The 19643-nt window shown below is 38.0% G+C and overlaps 1 protein-coding gene across 11 annotated transcripts in view; it reads left to right on the top strand.

Annotated features, from left to right (window-relative positions):
• Window positions 1–19643, top strand: part of LOC138741485 (dyslexia-associated protein KIAA0319-like protein) — a 73770-nt gene that overhangs the window by 27654 nt on the left and 26473 nt on the right. For all 11 annotated transcript variants that reach the window (XM_069895665.1, XM_069895667.1, XM_069895672.1 and 8 more), the window contains 9 exons: window positions 1759–2474; window positions 6626–6764; window positions 7926–8027; window positions 10820–10917; window positions 12619–12706; window positions 14494–14586; window positions 15733–15865; window positions 18292–18520; window positions 18884–19007. In XM_069895665.1, coding sequence (XP_069751766.1) covers window positions 1759–2474; window positions 6626–6764; window positions 7926–8027; window positions 10820–10917; window positions 12619–12706; window positions 14494–14586; window positions 15733–15865; window positions 18292–18520; window positions 18884–19007 — 1722 coding nt within the window. The remainder of the gene's footprint in view (window positions 1–1758; window positions 2475–6625; window positions 6765–7925; window positions 8028–10819; window positions 10918–12618; window positions 12707–14493; window positions 14587–15732; window positions 15866–18291; window positions 18521–18883; window positions 19008–19643) is intronic.

Genomic DNA, 19643 nt, shown 5'->3' with positions numbered 1-19643 from the left:
CGTCTGCAGATCCAGCAGGTAGTCGTCGATTGGCTCTCCAGACCGTTGGTGGCATAGGGTGAGTCAATTCCTCACTGGGACCTCGTTCGGAGCCTTCATGTAGCGGGCCTTCAGTGCCTTGATGGCGACCTTGTACGTCGGGCAGTCTCAGACGACAGCGTACCCCTTTGTCCCTACCCTTGAGATGAGTGCTGACCTCCGGAGTTTGTCTGTATGGAAGGTGTCCCTGGTCGCATTCAGGTAGGCCTGGAAGCAGTCTAGCCAATATGCGAACTCCTCAGTCACATTGGGGGACTGGGGGGGGTCTATTGACAGCATACTGGACTTGAGCAATGCCTCCATCCTTGTTTGTAAGCTAATAAAATTGTAACATAGATATAAGCTTACATTCAACTGGAGGGAAAACTAACACTTTTATTAGCTTACAATACAGCTAGGGTTCATGAACAGGCTTCAGAGGGGTTCAGAGTTTAGGCAGGAAACCAGGGTTGTATATGGGCTCCTGGGGGAGGAGCCAGGAGACGGGACCAGTTGTCAGCACTGAACACTTTCTAGTGAATCCCAGTTCACTACACTTGGTTCCCGTGTAATTTGTCATGGAAAGAGAAGAATGATTAATTAGCTTGGTAGTTGTTTAGGTAACTCTCTATATTGGTTTGCATTTGGGACTGCAACACACAACAAGTTTCAATAAATACTTAAAGTCAACAAAAATGTTCTTCAATTGCCACACTACTCCTTGTAAACCTGAATGATCTCGCAAAAGCTAAAAAAAAATTGTAGAACTGCTGCAACGTGATCTGGATATAAATCACCATATTCCTTCAAATTGTTTCAGCATTTGAGGGGAAGATCCTATCATGTTTATGCTTCAGTTAAACATAAGCTTTGAAATGCTAGCTTTATACTTACGACAAGAATTGAAATGAAATTACTGGCCTATTTCTATTTAAATTGGCTCTATCACTTTCAAAACTAAATGTCTTTTTCTGGTTTTGGATCTACATTTCTTTGTATTCTGCTGGATTAAGATATCTACTTGTGGAAAAATGTTAAACTGGTATCAAATGCTGGTTGGTCATTTCTGATCACCTTATTTCTGGAATGTTTTTAAGATACTTGAGAGTGCAGAAAAGAATTTTCAAAGCTGCTATGATGTTACTCCAGAGAATCTTTAGTGGTTCTCCTTGAAGGAAAGATACAGGTATACATAATAATGACTGGTTTGGATACCATTTTCATTTGTGGATGATACCATCATTTTAGCACTGGAAGAGAAACAAATTTTCAGCTTTGAGTAAATGATCTAAGGAAGCTGTGAGGGGGGGGGGGGGGAATTTATTTGTGCATGAAATAGTTAGGATAGCCTGTAGGAGTGGTGGAAATGGAATTAATCCGGTTTCAAGATTGAATTGGCATTTCAATGAAAATAATGAAGTAAGTCTGAGGATAGAGCAGGATATTTATTCCTGTGGGATTACTCTACCATTGGCTGGCCAGCTCAATAGTTCAAAAGACCTCCTCTCTCTTTGTACTTATTCAATAATATGATGAACATCAGAAGCATGTAAAGTGTTCCCAACTCTTCTCTGTTTGCAGTAAATTTGCTGTACTAAAATGCCTTACTAAGACAGAGCATTTGGATTCTCACTTGTATGAAGACCTAGAATCTCTGGATAAGTTTCAATTTGATCTTAAAAATAAAGGAATCCTTCACCCCTCTCAATTAACACTTTCTGCATGTGTTATCCAATACAGGTACAAGTGCGGAGAACTGTTGGACTGCAGCAAATCAAAATGGGATGCTCGTGCAAATCAGACAGGAAAGGCTATTTGTTGAGGTGGAATCTGGTTCTATTCAGTCTTGCAGAGATGCCTGCTGTCAGAGATGCGATTGTAATGTGGCTTGGCTACTGGAAGGGAAGTGTTACCTTTTGGACTGCAGACTACAAGGAAGCTGCCAGGTTCACCAAACAACCAGTTCCAATTCCATCGTAATATTTATTTCTAAACTTGTGCCGTGTGGGGATTCACAGAGTTTCATTCACAGACTCCTAAAAACAACCTTTCAAAATATGGCTACACCGCTTAATTTGATCAGAATTAAACAAACTCCAGTTACGGACCAATTCATTGAAAATCCTTTGGTAGCAAAGAAAAATTATACATTGATCAGGACAAGACGTGAGGCATCCACACCATCTGATGGTCCTGTGAAGCTTCCACAAATTAAAGATACTACTTCAAGACCAACACAAACAGCACAGCCCATTGGTGACAATAATAAGCTATCTCAAAAACTAGAGCAGCAAAACATTAACAAGTTAAAATCACAATATGTAAAAGAATATCCACTGTCCTATAGAAGAATCCCGAAGGAAAATAATGAAACTGAGAATGTCCACGAAGTGAATCAGTCTGTTCCCATCTTGAATAATCAAAACTTGACAATGATGCAGACCCTGAACCCGAAGGTAAATCTTAAAATATTTAACATGATCTATTATCTAAACTGCTGCTTGCCTTTTTAAAAAAAGAAATCCGCAGAGTTGATTATCTTTGTCATTTTGAGTTTTACTTAAAGAGTGATGGATAACATCTCGTGTTAGTGAATGCGCGCAGATGGCTTTCAAATCTTCACTTCGTTTATGGATAATAAAGGGACTGAAAGTTAGTACTGGTTGGGTCATTTTTCAGAGTGGAATATCATCATGCACAAGTCTGTTTGTAGTCATTGCAGTATTGAAAGAGTCAAGAAGAAAGATTTCCTACTCAGAATACAGAATAATATTTTGCCACTGTACTGGTCAGTGTATTAGTTTTGATAGAGTATTCGTCAGCTAAAAATAGCTGAGACCCATCAAAGCACGTTCACTAATGTATAGAAATCCATCAAGAAAGTAGTTAAATGTTTTTAATCGTGGATGATGCACTTTTTTGGGGTTTTTTTTCCCCTGACTCACCAAATTTGTAGATGCCAGAAGTGTTCAGTTCAAGCTACATCTGTAAGAGGAGACAAATTCGTGTTTCAGGTTCAAAGATTTTCTGAGTTCTGATGAGTTTTTTTTTTCACCCTGTCTGTTGAACAATTCATATTTAAATTTCAGATTTTTATTAAAGATTGTTATCTTTATTTAATTATTCATCAATGTGAAATTATTTGCCTTGTGTTTTATAAATGCTAATGCACGTTTGCTCATGTAAATTGTCTGTGCCACACCAGGTCTTCTGTTAACTTTAATGTGTCAAACTGAAAGCCACGACAGGCTAATGACAGACACTATCTTCCTGACCCTACACTGTCCTAGAACATCTGGATAGCAAGAGCACCCATGTTTAACTTATTTATTGACTATAACCCATATTTAACATAGTGCCAACCAAACCTACCTTCAAGCTCCTAATCCTAGACCTCTGCATTTGGATCCTTGACATCCTGGTATTCAATGAAGATGAGCAAACTTACTTCCATGTTAATCATTAACACTAGCTCCCTGCAAGACCATGTACTCTGCTCCAATTCCATCTGCAAGTTTGCAGATGACACTGCATCTGTTCTCAAACAGTGACAACAGCTTTGAACAACAACCTCTCCTTCAATGCATACAGAGTAAAAGAACTACTTATCATCTTAAGGAACTGGTGTGGAGAACACCAACACTTGGTGTCAAACACCATTATTTATATAATGGTGCTCAGGTGGAGATGGACAAGAAAACACCTACCCTTCCTCAGAATGCTCTGGACATTCAGCATGTCCCCAATGTCTCATGCCAATATCTCAATGCCCATTGAAAGTATCCTGTCTGACTTATCACAGCTTGGTGTGGGAACTTTTGTGCTGAAGATTGCAAGAAATTGCAGGGAGTTGTGAATGGAGTTCAGGCCATCACGCAAACCAACCACCCCTGCATTGACTCCATCCACTCTTCAGCTCCCTTGGACAAGTAGCCAACACAGTAAGCAACCCATCCCACCCTAGTCATCCTCTCTTCACCCTGCTCACATCGGACAGAAGATGTATGAGTTTGGAAATTGTTAGGTCTGCATTGTTCATGAATGAGTGAGACAAACACCAGACTGAGTCGAAATCAGGGTTCTTTGTTCTTTATTACCGGATTGTAACACTTGCGACTAACCATGTTAGTCGGAGAATGCATTCTGCCGTTATCAGCAAAATGGTGATTTTTTATACCCTTGGATATGTGCTTAGAACATCATCATATCATTACTTGTCCAATGACTAAAACTGTTGCTATCCTTTCCCTGCTAGCTTCCTGCCTCTCAATCCATCAATGTCTCTCTTATCTTGTAAGTACAAGGATGCATTCTGTTACTCCTTAGTACTGGGTGACTCCTTCTCCGGTCCCATCTCACGATGTTTTACCTAACAGGAGTACAAGGACACCTCCCCTTCTTGTTACTGCCCTGTACAGGGTAACTCCCTACACATTCCCATCTCATGATGTTTTACCTTACAAAACATACCAGCAGGTTCAAGGATATCTTCTTTCCTGCTGTTATCAGACTCTTGAATGGACTTTCAGTACTAAAAAATTGGACTCGCATTCTTGCAAACTAACTCAGTGTGGATCTTTTATAATTCTAACTGCACTTTTCTCTAAAACACTCTGTAGCATATTTTCTGCACTTGCGTTTCATTTTAGTTTACCAGTTGTACCCCAAGTATGAGTTGACTTGCATGGACAGCATCCAAGACCGAGAGGTTGAGAGTTGATATGTGGGGAAATTGGTTAACAGTGGCCCTATCAGCTTTGATGTATGGTGGAAGATGAAGGAAAACGTCAAAGAAGCACTGCTATTGGAAGGGAATATTGTTGAAAGATGAAGTGCAGTAACCTAGAATGAAGTACAATCAGGTTGGGAAAAAATGTGGCTGAAGGAACTTGTAGATAAGCATCCAGTTATTCTTGTTGGGCAAATGTTTGAGATTGAATAAGGGATTTTTTTTTTTAAAAAGGAGTTCTACTGTTTGATAGTTGCGGTCTGGTATTAGCTAATTTCCAGTATTAAGCACACCGAAAACTCTCAAACTTCTACAGGTGTACCATGGAGAGAATTCTGGCTGGTTGCATCACTGCCTGGTATGGTGGCACCAACTCTCAGGACAAGAATAAACTCCAGAGGGTTGTTAACTTAGCCTGCTCCTTCACAGACACCAGACTTCACTCCATCAAGGATATCTACATGAAGCGGTGTCTTAAAAAAGCAGCCTCTATCCTCAAAGACCTCCACCATCCAGACCATGCCCTCTTCACTCTGCTCCCATTGGGAAAAAGGTATAGGAGCCTAAAGACGAGCACTCATTAACGCAAGGACAGCTTATGCCCCCCCCCCCTTCCATCAGACTCCTGAATTATCAATGAATCAAAGAGGCTGCCTTACTTTTCGTGCACTATTTTTATTTTTTATTTATAGCAATGTTGTAAGATAATTAAAATATGAATGTTTGCACAATATGACGTTGCCGCAAAACACTGAATTTCATGACTTGTTCATGTCAATGAATTCCGATTCTGACTCCTGATCTGACTGCTAAGTTATGCAGTCAGTTTATCAGTTATAAGCAGTTTAAAAATACTTGGTGTCAATGCATTGACTTGGCTGCATCAGACTTTTTTCCAGGATGGATGATTCTTAAACGAGCAGGCAGAGGTTGGAGGGGAGAAATTTAAGAGGGGCCTGAAGGGCAACTTTCTGACTCTGAGGATAATTAGCAACCAAGGAAACTTGCTCCTCCTGTAGTCTGAGTTATCTTGCAAATTGCAGTGAGATAAAGATGATCAAAATATTGGTTTTGTTTCATGGTTTCATTAATGTAACTGATCACAGAAGGCATGGAGCTTGGAGTATTTTCTTCACCCTATTCACCCCTGCGGGAAAATAAAAAGTGACACCTAGGTTCTTGCTATTTGCCCAATTATCCATTTTGTGACACCTAGGTTCTTGCTATTTGCCCAATTATCCATTTCTACAGGCTCTTTAATCTATACTATTAGAATCGTATTCATGTTTTATAGACTTTTTATATATTTACACATGCTCTACATTCAAAAATTTATGAAGGTATTTTAAAGCCATTATATCCATCAATTGTGCATTCTTGGACAACTTTTGAAACTTTTTGTGTAACTCCTTCAAGCATTGAAAATAATAGTTGGAAGATTGTATTGGAACAATATAAAGCACCAGTTGAGCTTCATCTGTGATATTGCATTAAGTTGTGCTTGGCATATTGCAGGAGAGATATGGTAATGTGATGGGGAAATGACCACCTCCTACGTTGAATTATCTTGTCCTGTCTGAAAATATTGAGATCCTGCTCTAGAAATGCATTTCATTTGGACACCTTGTTTTGTTCTTGAGTTCTGAAAATTTGGATTGAGGATTCAAATTTAGAACTGCTCATTGACTGGGTAGTTTTATGTTGAGCAACTCCTCTTCAAGGCGAGGCCACTGTTCCAGAAAGAACACTTTTTTTTGTAAGGTTCCAGCTGTGTTTTTAATTGGATGTCTGTTGCATATGGAAATTTATTAGCTCTCTGAATCTATTAGTCTCTTGCTCTATTACTTACCTCCTGATTCCAAATTGTCTGCCAATCAGAAATGGACTCAAATGAACCCAACAAATGAGAGTATGAATGGGACGTTGTCGGTAGTCACTGTTGCAAACCCATCCCTGAATCCCACTGCTGGCACTCGAACTGTAATTCGTACATTCAGCACTACAACTGGCACCCCAGGTGAGCTGAGTAACTTGACCTCTTGTATCTTTTGTTACGGTTTGTTTCTTTGTTCGCCTCCACTTCATTTTCTTATTAGTGATGATGGCAATGAACATTGCAAAATGCTTATCAAAGGAGATTTGAATTAAAATCTTTAATGTCCAAATTTGCTGATCACATTATTTATCTTGCCTCTTGAATGTGATTGCATTCAAGCTTCAACTCAGGATGTTATAGATTGCATTCAAAGCACTTTGAAGTCTAGTTGCCAGTAGAAAAAGTGTAATAACTAACTTGTGCACAGTAAATGGTAATGACTCAATAATTTTTAGCTTGGTTTAGAGATAAATGTGAGCCAGGATAACTCTTGCAAGATATTTACTCGCTAGATGGTGCTACTAGTAAGTAGGTTTTCTTTTATATTCTGCTTCGTTGTGCACCACAATCCTACCACAATAGTGTAGATCTCCCAATGGCCCCCCCCCCGCGCCCTCCCATTCTTCCCCACTTCTCTCCCTAGTCTTTTTTCAGATAGCTGTCTGCTTTTGCTTATTCCTTGAAGAAGAGCTCAGGCCCAAAATATTGGAAATATATCTTTACTTTCTGTGGATACTGTAAGATTGGCTGAGTTCCTCCAGCATTTGCAGTGTGTTTTACTGTCTTTTATATTCACCTGAGAATGGAGACAAGGCTTCAATTTATGCCCCATGTACAGTATGTCTGCAACCGTTCTGCATGCCCTCGACATGTGCCATCCAAGATTTCTGTGCTTGGGCCTTTGGAGAAAATGTTGGCCTCTCAATTTCTGATGAAGTGGGTGAACTGTCAACTGAGCCACAGCCATGACTTGGGAGAGGGAAAAATTAAAAGTTCTCCAAATGCCGGAGCTAAATGCCCTTTAATATAATTTAGGATTTAAATTGACAAAAATTAGGGAAAAATATTTGATTCTGAATAATATAGTATTGACCTAACCAACTAAGCAAGTAGTGTCAAAGGCAAATTTTGCAAACTGAAGTTTCAATGGCATCTGATTAAGTAGATTATAAGCGATTGTCGATCAAGCAAAGGGACAAAATATTTGCCTCCAAGTTTTGGAGGCTTATAGAATCATAGAATTGGTTTGGGGAGAATTAAAACTATTATCCTTGAATTAAAACATTGTTTGTGTTGTATTAGTGGTGAAGGAACTGACTGTTTCTGCTGGGGACAGCGTGGAGATAACTCTGCCAACCAATAAGGTTGATTTGAATGCTTTTGTGTTGCCAATTTCACCTGAAGGTAAGCAATTGGATCTCTGTATCATCTTGAGGGAATGAATGAACTAAGTAAATCATCTTGGCTGTTGGTCAAAATTCAAATAATGCATCTCTTTTGCTGTTTGGTTTTTGTCATTTTGTCTTGGTTTTTCAAGTCTAACCTGTAGTACAGCAGTTTATCCAAGTAATAGTGCTCAGAGGCACAAATGAGCATAATATTGTCTTGTAGAGTTACTGATTATTTTTTCGATGCGCTTGAACCCATTATATTCCAACACTTGGAAGTCTTGGTAAATGGACACCTGCAGTACAAAGACTATTCATGAAAAAAACTCGAGCAACATATTCTTTCCAATTTTGTTTGCAGTATTAGTTGTAGGTGAAGTGACACAAGCATAGTGACTGCTTAGAGAAAACAATTAAAAAAAAACAACTTTATTCACAGAACAAAGAATAGTAGAGCACTTGGTGTCTCTGAAGGGACTTGCTATGGCTTCTCTTTTTCCTTATTGTTAAGGGTGTTAAGGGTGACTTTCGTGCTGACCCAACTAATTCTATGCCAGCATATGGTTTGTATCCATCTATTGCCTACCTGTTCATGTCTATGTCAAAATGCCTTTTAAACATTGCTATCTTGGCGCCTCACAGTTTGGCGGGCAGCAACCTCCTTTGAAGAAGACCGCAGAGCCCACCTCACTGACAAAAGGCAAAGGAGGAAAAACCCAACACCCAACCCCAACCAACCAATTTTCCCCTGCAACCGCTGCAACCGTGTCTGCCTGTTCCGCATCGGACTTGTCAGCCACAAACGAGCCTGCAGCTGACGTGGACTTTTTACCCCCTCCATAAATCTTCGTCCGCGAAGCCAAGCCAAAGAAGAAATTGTGGCTGGTTCGACCTGGCAGTACTTTTCAGGCACTTACCACTATGTGGTGGTGGGGGAGGACTTGCCTTGTGTATGTCCCCTAGTGTTTGACCTATCCACCCTGGACCAATCAGCCTACCTCTACCGCTATAAGTTTGTATACTTCTCTTGGAAGTCCATTATTGTAGAGAGTCGGTGATTAATTGGAGTATTTTGGAAAAATAAACATCCATGTCTATTGCATCAATTATTACCACCTGTTTGTTTTATTATTTGGACTCAGCACTTAATCACAATTTTAGAAGAAAAAATTATTGATTCAAAATAAGACTTGCTATAACTTTATTAACCATATAACCATTTACGGAGCGGAAACAGGCCATGTTGGCCTTTCGAGTCCGCACCGGTTCACTGATTTTGTGCGCCCTCTTCAGGCAATGGTCCCGTTTTTCTTCTTCTTAACCAGGGTCTCAATATCTCTTGAAAACCAAGGATGAGGTTCATGTTCTCCTAACTTTCTCCTGAAGTCCACAATATCTCCTTGGTTTTGATAATGTTGAGTGCACGCAAGGTGGCGGTTGTGACCCCACTCAAAGAGCTGATCTGTCTCCCTCCTGTATGCTTCCTCATTGGTGTCTGTGATCCTGCCAACAACCATGATGTCATATTAAAACCAGAATTAATTTTTTAATTCAAAATATGCATGTGTTAGTTTGGAGACTGTCTCTTAAAATGATTGAAATGGTCCCTAATGTGAAACTAAGGAGAAAATGTTACAGTATCTCCTCAATAATACACTATGGACAGAAACCTGGAAATGGAGATTGGTGAGTATTTGTGTTTATGAAAGTAGTTTAGTGACCAAAATCTGTATAGTTTCGACTAACTTTAAGCAGGGAATTCCAATTTTCTCAAAAGAATGTATTGCACCTTTCATGTACTTCACTTCAGTCTTTCCAGTTCAACTATATTTTTCAAGTTTGATCTGCTTTAAAGATTTTAGCTGCAACAATAAGTATCCTACATCTTTGTTTATAAACTGACAAGCATATAGCATGTGGTTTGCACACTTTAAGTGTTAAATGTATTTTGTTGTTCTGTATACAATGACTTGTCATCCACTAATCTTGCATTTACTTTCAGACATATTCAAAATGCTAATATTTTCAATGTGCATTAAACTAATGAAAAAATAATGCAGAAAAAATAATGCAGAATAAGAATGGGCCTATTGGTTGGAATTATAAATACAATTTAATTATCATATTAATGTTTATTGGGTTAGTTAAGTGATTGTAATTAAAATGTTAATTTTTCTGATGTTGATTAGTTAATTTGACTAAACAAAGCAAATGGAATAATATTAATACCAAGTTAACAAAATGGAAATGCTTTTCCAGTTTTGCCACTCTTCTACATTTTTCTTATTTCTACCTTGCATATTATAATATTTTCTACCATGTTCTTCATGACATTCATACAGACTGGCAGTTCTTTCCATATTTATGTTTAACTATCTTTCAATGTGGTTCATAATTTCAGCTTCCTTCCTTCTGTACTTTTTTTTATTTCCTGCCACTTCAGAATCCAGGAGCTGTTGTTTAATTCCAGCATGAGATGTGGAATTTTTTTTAAGCTATTTTAAATTAGTAACCATAAAACTCAACAGCACCGAAACCGAGCTCTTCTAATCTAAGCGAAACCATTTTGTTTTGTTTTTTTTTGCCTAGTCCCATTGCCCTCTATACTTCTCCCATCCATTTTGTTGCTTTTGGTGTTTGTTCAGATTTAAGAAAAAGATGAGAAGTTTGCAGTCCGTCCTTAAACTTGCATAATTAATACAGTGTAATTCAATATAAATTTTAGGTTATGCAAAAGCATTAATGCGTACATGGTACCCTATTGGTACAAATCAATCATTTAGGTTTCACATTGCTTTTTTGTTCAAGGTTCAAGCTATAAATATGATTGGAAATTGATTACACACCCACATGACTATGTGGGGGAAATGGAGGGTCAGCATTTAAAGACTCTGAAACTCTCCAAAGTAAGTATATGAACATAATATATATAAACATAATGATGTAGATAATCATGTGACTGAAATTATTCAGGGGATTCTTCTTTTAATGTTAAAAATGCAAGTTTATACAGTCAGATCTCGAATGAAGCCCCATTGTTTATGTTAACCAGTTAATAGAAAGGATTAGTATGCTTGTTCAGTTGGGAAAATTCTGTTTTAGCTCCATAAATCATTTTTCACAAAACTTGGAACAGCAATGTTGCACAACTTCATTTGCGGTGATGGTACAAATCAAGTATAAAATTGATTATTATTTATCACAGCAAGACTTGGCTTGTTGCAAAATTCAGATTTTTTTTCTTTTGTAAGATATTTCCATTTATTATTCTGCCTTAATTATGCCTGAATTATGGAGGCAGTTGAGGGTTAGCCACATTATTGGGTCTAGTGTTAGATGTTTAGCTGGACCAGGTAAGGATGATGGAAGAATATTGGTGAACTGTTGTCAGTTTTTAAAACAACCTTGAATTATTATGTTTACTGTTACTGAGACTTCTTATGGTGCATGCAATTTTCTCGTCACCTTTTCCCTTCTCTATCTGCTCTGACACTGGATCCCATTCCCCTACAAATCTATTTGAATTCCTCCAGAGCAACACTAGGGAAACCTTCCTGCAAGAATATTAGTTTCCTTCAAGTTCAGATGCAAACCCTCCCATTGGAACAGGTCCCATCTTCCCTGGAAGTGAGCCCAAAGATCCAGAAACCCGAGGCCCTCCCTCTTGCGCCAGGTCTTTAGCCACGTGTTAAGCTGCATTATCCTCCTATTGCTAACCTCATTAGCACACGTCCATTACTCCCTCTGCCTCCCGAATGATCCAGAGTTCATTCAACTCTCAGATATTGTCATTATAATAGTAACTGCAGGATAGGTCTTATCTGGGAGCACACAATATTGAGAATACATGGTCAATGGGAATGGTAGAGTGAATGAAAATTATTTTCTCCAATTAGTATATTGCTAAGTAATTTGGACATTAACCAGAGTAGGAATCTAATTGTTTGTTGTGCCATCTGATTCATGTAATTGAAATCGTATGTGTTGAAAGCATGACCAAGGAATCAGTGAACTAAATCAATGAAATAAAGCCTCTGAGTAAGGAAGTTGCATCTTATCCTAAACATGGAGACCGAAACTACACAAAGTAGTTCCTGACGCACTCCACTATCTTGCACTAATGGCTGGCGTACCTTGAGTTTTAATTACTTGTATGCCTGCCTGTTTATTTTTTACTTTTCAAGTACTACCACTTTTAGATTCCTTTGCACACCACTATATACTTTTGTTGTTCTATTTCTAAAATATTCATTGACGTTCACTCAGATTTCAATACAATAGTACCAAACAAACCCATTCCAGATCTCCGCAACCTTGGCCTCAGCATCCACTTCTCCAATTGGATCCATGACTTCCCCTCCTGCGGGCTGCATTCAGTGATAATCAAAGGCCGCACCTCCTCAATGATCATTTTCAGTTCCGAGGCTGTGTACTCAACCCCAAAATACTGCCTGTTTGCCCTTGCTTTGAGCTCGGACTCTTGCAGAATCTAGGGAAATGTGGAATATCATCACCAATCAATCGAAGTAATATGTGTTGAATTGGCACAAGTGTCATGTTAGCATTGTGCATTGCCCATTGAATTAAATTGTGCTTTGATTTTTCAGCTGTCAGTTGGTTTCTACATGTTCAAGCTAATCGTTCAAGGAAACAATGCATATGGAGAAGGATCAGTGAATGTGACTGTTAAACCAGGTTTGTATTCCTGATTTTCAATTTAATATAAAATGTCACAGAATATGATGGAGAAGAAGATTAAGAAGCATTAAAGTGTACCCGTAACCGCAAAATAATGGTCTTATTTTGGTGATGAGTTGTCAAGATGAAGGTTTAAATACTTCAGAGCAGTGGTTCAGATTAGAAGATAAACAATGGAATGGAAAAGGAAGCAAACTGAAATAATTCAAAATTATTTAGCCAAGAGTAAATTAATTCAAAATACTGTGAATACTAGAAGTATGAAATAGTTGAATACCCAACATCTGTCAAAAGAAAGGGTTAAGGATTTGAGTTGAAATTGGTGTGCTAATATTTTAAATTTGTGTATTTAATTGTAATAACTTGTGCAAAATATTACTAAAATCCTTGAGTGTTTTCTGGAATATGTTAGATGACAAAATAAGATGTAAATAATCTTGTGTTGTCATAGATGTAAATATCAAAATGTTTATGGCTTGCATGGAGTTCCTTGCATGGATGCTCCAAACTTTCTGGTTAAGTTCCTCTGGAAATTTTCCAGTTATTGTCTGACTTCAGATTTCAGTAACTGAGCACAAGCTATTGTACATTGAACTGGTTAAATGTGGTGTAGAAGCAGGTGAGGCCATTAAATGGCGGTCTAGCTGTAAGGGATAATGTCATTAACATTTTTGTATTCAGTTTTCTTTATCGTGTTTATAAATATTCCATTTTAATTACATTCTTTAATTTCTATTTTCTTAAGTGACTGGATGTTTCTAAATGTCAGTGACATTAAGAAATATTCAATGCCCTTGACAAATTAGACTGCCTGCAAATCCCAGTGGGGTTTCTTTATTAACTTTGGTTTTCCTCGGGGCATTTCATAATTTTTTTTTGTTGTGGTCCACCCCAGTGATGCTATGTTGCACAAGTCCCTGAAACTGCACAGAGCCTTGTCATTTAAGGTCAGGGTGATGCTTGTCAAAAATTAAATATCAGTGAGGCTGTGCAAAGTGAAAGTTGCTCAGTGTGTCAACAAGTTCTGCCCTCAATTTTTAAATCATACTAATGAATATGTTGTCATGTAAATTACACATGAAAAAGGGAATTTTAAATTGTCTATTCCCCAGCATAGTCAGAGTTCTATTCTGACTGACTGGTCATATCCCAAAATGGACGCAAGTTGGAAATATGTTAGCATGGCATGTGGAAGTTGAAAGTCAAATCATTTTCAATTTCAAATTGAGTGCCTTGCTCGATCTATCAGCAGGGAATGGGTTTTTCCTCTTGCTCGCCATTTTCTTTGGCAACCTTTACCGCACTTACCGAATGGCAACTGAGAGGCGATTACTATCATACACATGTAGCCGTTATTTTTCTTTTTGGTCATATGTACAGATGGCCGTAAGTCACATAGGTCATAAGTCAGAGGGTACATATAAATTATTTTAAGTCGAAACTTTGGAACTGTTTTTTCTGCACCAGGACTAACTCTTTAGATTCAGAGGGCAGAGTTCCTCCTCTTGTGGGAATCCTGACCCTTCCACTTGATGCAATAATATTTTTTTTTTCACATGACTTATGATGCACAGAATCACCAATTGATTTTAGAGGAAAAAAAGCAACAAATGCTCTTAGACAACTGAGGTAAAAATTAGGGGAGTGTTCTGATCCATTTATGGTCAAGAAGCTGGTTCAAGTTATCCTTGGATGGGGTATTCATGAGGAGTCCAATGTCATTTCTGCCAAATTTACATCTTTTAGTATCGCTTTCATGTCATTCCAAATTGTTTATTTTGCAGCACCCCGTGTAAATCAGTTGCCGATGGCTGTAGTCTCTCCAAAGATGCAAGAGATCTCGTTGCCAACAACATCTACTTTTATTGATGGGAGTCGTAAGTTTAAAGATTTACATAAGTGTAACATAGATCTGCTTTTAGGTCATAATTAGAATTCTGCTGGGGTGTTTTCATTATTTTGTTTTAGATTATGAATGCCCATTAATCTTGTCTCATTTGAATGTTTCTGTCTGGTTTTAAGTACAAAAAAAAGGGAAAGGAAATGTACTCTAACAAAAAGTTAATTTTAAAGATGTAAGATCTTTAGACAAATCTACTCATTGGCTTTTCATAATTATTATAAACTCTTCAGCAGAGCTAACAGGATGGAGTAGTGGCAGCTGGAACTTAATTTCAACAAGTGTGAGGGAATATAGTTGGGACATCAAATGCTAGCAGGGCATACACGGTCAATTAGAACAATACAGAAAGATCTCTGGGTGCAAGTTCATAAGCTCCAGAAAATGGTGACAGGACGATGAGGTAGTGAAGAAGGTGCCTGTCATGCTTGCCTTCATAGGCTGAGTTGTGGAATTTGAAGTTGTGACATCATGTTGCAGTGTATACAGTTCTGATTGCCACTCTACAGATAAGATGAGGGAGCATTAGAAAAAGTGTAGAAGAGATACACCAGGATGTTTTTTGTAACGAGAGAATGTGGATAGGCTGGGTTTATTCCCACTGAGGCATAATTGACTGAAGAGTGGCCTTGTTGAGGTTTATGAAATCATGAGCAGGCGAGTCTGAAGCCAGAGGTCACAGCTTTAAAGTGAGAGGGGAAAATTTTGAAGGAGATCTGTGAGGGGAATTTTTCCACACAGATGACATTGATAAAGAACTGTCTTTTGTTAGAAGAGGTGGTACAGTTAGAACCTATTGCAATGTTTAAAAGGCATTTAGATTGGTATTCGGATATGAAAGGAGTGGAGAGCCATGGGTAGGCAAATTACGTTAGTTTATAAAGGTATCATGTTTGGCATAGACAAATTCTGTCGGGCCTGTTTCTGTGCTGGATAATTTCAATTGCCATCAGCTTCACCAGAATTCTGCTTAAAGTAAATGTTTAATATGTTTGAACCAGAACAAATTTTTAAGTGCTTAGTCTACTAAACAATTTATTGCTTTTCTGGAAATCCCAGTTAGCATCCTAATAGCTTTGCCATAATAACTGACTAAATTAGAAATCAATACTCTTATTTGCAGAAAGCACAGATGATGATGAAATCATAAGTTACCAATGGGAGGAGTTGAAGGGTCCACTGCGAGAGGAGAAGGTGTCAGCAAGTACACAGATACTAAAACTGACCAACCTGGTTCCAGGCAATTACACTTTCAGGTATCTGAATGCAAGCATTTAAGTAAACACAAGACTGTTCTAAAACTGAATTAAAACCATTTTTTCCCTCCACTATAGCCAAAGTTGTAAACTGGATGGCAACTTCCAGTTTAGCAGGTGGTACTGTTCTTTTATTTAATTTTTCAGAACTTCAAAGCAATCTGAAATTGAATGGTGCAAAGCAAATTTTGTGGATATTTACACTGGGTATTCTTCATTTTATTCATTAAAACAGACAGTAATTGAATCATTATTATTGCCACAACCATTACGGCAAGTTCATTGATGGACCAAGTTGTGAATTCTGTTGTAAACCCAAAAGAGATGGAAGTATCTACTGTTAGGTGAGGAGTGCAGTGAATTGCAATAATCACAGTAAACTTGATACAAATTCAGATTATACAAGTTGTTTCCGTCCATTGCTGCAAAAGAAGTCGCGGCTAGAACTCTAGGGTGCCCCCCCAGTGATTTACATTAATTGTACATCACACATGGAAGCTTCAACTTGATTTGTTTTTCAATTGTACTTTAGGGATTCAATTGCATAGGTTTATGCCACTGGTTGTGAACAGATCAAGGGCTGTTTATGTACAAATTCAGAATTGCAGACAGATGTGGGATGCAAATTGACAGTTTCCTCTGCTGCTTGCAGGATCTAATCTTGATGAGATAAACTAGCATCTCTTTAGAGAATCACCTCTTCAATTTTGCACTGTATTAGCATCTATTTCACTGATGTTTTTGGTAATTGGTGGGCTTTGCATTTGCAGGCAAATGGGAAATTACATTTACTAAGTAAATATTTTAAAATTAAATTTTAGTTCTTTAACCATTTGTATTTTCTAAAGCGATTTAGTTTTACATTGGATGTACAGCTGACACAGTGGGGTTCAATCTTTGTTGGCTTTCAAAGCGTTCATCAGTGTTTCAGAGATGGATCTCCATTTTATAGCGTTGGAGGACTTACTCCATAGATTTAGTTTTACATTGGATGTACAGCTGAAACAGTGGGGTTCAATCTTTGTTGGCTTTCAAAGCGTTCATCAGTGTTTCAGAGATGGATCTCCATTTTATAGCGTTGGAGGACTTACTCCATAGATTTAGTTTTACATTGGATGTACAGCTGAAACAGTGGGGTTCAATCTTTGTTGGCTTTCAAAGTGTTCATCAGTTTTTCAGAGATGGATCTCCATTTAATAGCGTTGGAGGACTTACTCCATAGATTTAGTTTTACATTGGATGTACAGCTGACACAGTGGGGTTCAATCTTTGTTGGCTTTCAAAGCGTTCATCAATGTTTCAGAGATGGATCTCCATTTTATAGCATTGGAGGACTTACTCCATAGATTTAGTTTTACATTGGATGTACAGCTGACACAGTGGGGTTCAATCTTTGTTGGCTTTCAAAGCGTTCATCAGTGTTTCAGAGATGGATCTCCATTTTATAGCGTTGGAGGACTTACCCCATAGATTTACAATGGAGTCTGAAATGCTTCAGACTAGTTAGATTGCTCCTCCCCAAGTTATCCAAGCATAATAAAATGAATTCCAAATTAAATGCCCAGATAACTGAAGAAGTGGTTGTGGTTAAAGAAATTAAAGAAACAAGTCCATGTCATAGCATTAAGTATTATTTCACCAGCTCTTACGTGTGTTTATGATCTTTTGTACCGATTCCTGATGTCATAGATAGGAAGTGGTTACAAAGACAAACGTTGTATTATAAACCTTTTTTGCGTTCTTTGAAATTGTATATTATATTAGAAACACAAGTTGTGTTTAAATTCTAATTCATTGTGTTGGAAATATATTATACTTTACTCACCCTGCACAGTGGAGTGCTTCGACTTTGTCTCCATGCATCTTTGATATCTACCATGAATCCTTACAACTTTGTTATAAAATGTAATTCATTCCTTTCATTAATTGTATTTGTACAAATCACAAAGTACAGGTAACAAGAAATCTTAGTCATCTCAGTTGGGTTTATTAAAAATTTAAACAGCAGCTTTATCCTTGACCCATTCCAAATTTCCACACTCATGACATTGTAAAAGGACAAGCCAGTGACATTTAAATATAATGGACGATTAGGTCTGAGATTCATGAACCATGTTGACTGAATGTGGTGGTAAGTTAAAACTCAGGGCTTTAGTTGACATCTTTGAATAACTTTAAATGACACTTATGTTAAATTATTTTCTATTATGTGTTGGAAAGTGGATCGTATCACTGAAAAATTCCAACTAGGCATCATCTTGGTGACTCTGCACTCTTGCCACTGCAGTCATACCCTCTGAATAATTTTAATTCAACAGTTCTTCTGCTTTTATGCCCTTTAGCAAAAATCAATTATTACTCTTATTATTGTCATGTAGGGCCAGGAAATATGACGAGCACAATTTATTTTCTCTTTTTTTTGTCAGCTTGACAGTGGTAGATTCTGATGGTGCTAGCAATTCAAACATAGCATACGTTACTGTGCATAAAGCAGTGGATTATCCACCCGTGGCTAATGCTGGTGCAAATCAAGTCCTTACACTGCCCAAGAATTCCATCATGCTTTTTGGCAATCAAAGCACTGATGACCATGGAATTGTCAGCTATGAATGGTCCCTTAGCCCAAGAAGCAAGGGCAAGGTTGTTGAGATGCAGGTAGGAAAAATTCAAAGCTATTCTACTTTGAGGAACAAAATGAGCATTTGATGTGTGAAATTATCATTGTTAATCCATTCGTGAAAAAGAGAAAGCCATAGAGCACACAAATCCTACGTGATCTGGTTGATAATGGGGTGAATTAAATTGTATATGTAATTTAATATCATTCAGTTGCAGCCACGTGTTCAGAGAATTTAAGCAATTTTGTCTGACCAATGAAATTTGGTAAATTCTAAATTCCTTGCAAGTCGGACAACAGAAACTCTTTTAAATTGGTATTGCTGTTAACATACCATGACTGTTTATTTTCTACCACCAAAAGTAGTTATTTGACAAAATGCATATTGTCATCCTGTTCAGGGTGTACGAACGTCATCGCTCCAATTATCAGCCATGCAGGAAGGGGATTATATCTTTCAGCTCACAGTTACAGATTCAGTAGGCCATCAGGCTACCGCGGAGGTGATGGTTATAGTACAACCAGGTATGTGCTTAGAAAGAAGCCTGAATCCACAAACAGGTATTGCCTATTTTTGTTCTCCAACTAATTTTCATTTATCATGCAATAAATGTGACCAAGGTAATATGTTGGAAGTAACCAGACAGCAGTTTTACATTGTACTGATTTATATTCGTAAAGCAATTATTGTGATGTGGCAGATTCATCAATGGTAGCCAGTTGCTTCTAAAATGTTTTATTTCATCATCAATAATCCCGGTACCCAAAAATAGTAGTGTGAGCTGCCTCAACAACTGTAGCATTCATTTCTACTGTGATGAAATGCTTCGAGAGTCTGGACATGATCAGATTTAACACATTCCTAAGTAAAGATCGGGACCTACTGCCGTTGACGTCTCGTCACAATTGCTCCACGGCAGATGCAATATCGCTGGCTCTCCACTCAGCTCTGGATCACCTTGAAAACAGCAATTCATACATACACCTCATCTTCATAGACTACAGCTTGGCCTTCAATACCATTATTCCCTCAGTGCTGGTCAAGAAGCTCCAAACTCGAGGCCTCTGAACCCTCCCCTCTGCATCTGGAATATTAACTTCCTCATTGGAAGACCACAGTCAGTGTGAATAGGAAACAACGTCTCCTCCTCACTGATCACC

The sequence above is a fragment of the Narcine bancroftii genome, chromosome 8 (genome assembly GCF_036971445.1).
Source record: "Narcine bancroftii isolate sNarBan1 chromosome 8, sNarBan1.hap1, whole genome shotgun sequence".
Classification (NCBI taxonomy): domain Eukaryota; kingdom Metazoa; phylum Chordata; class Chondrichthyes; order Torpediniformes; family Narcinidae; genus Narcine; species Narcine bancroftii.
This window is presented reverse-complemented; position numbering and strand designations above follow the sequence as displayed.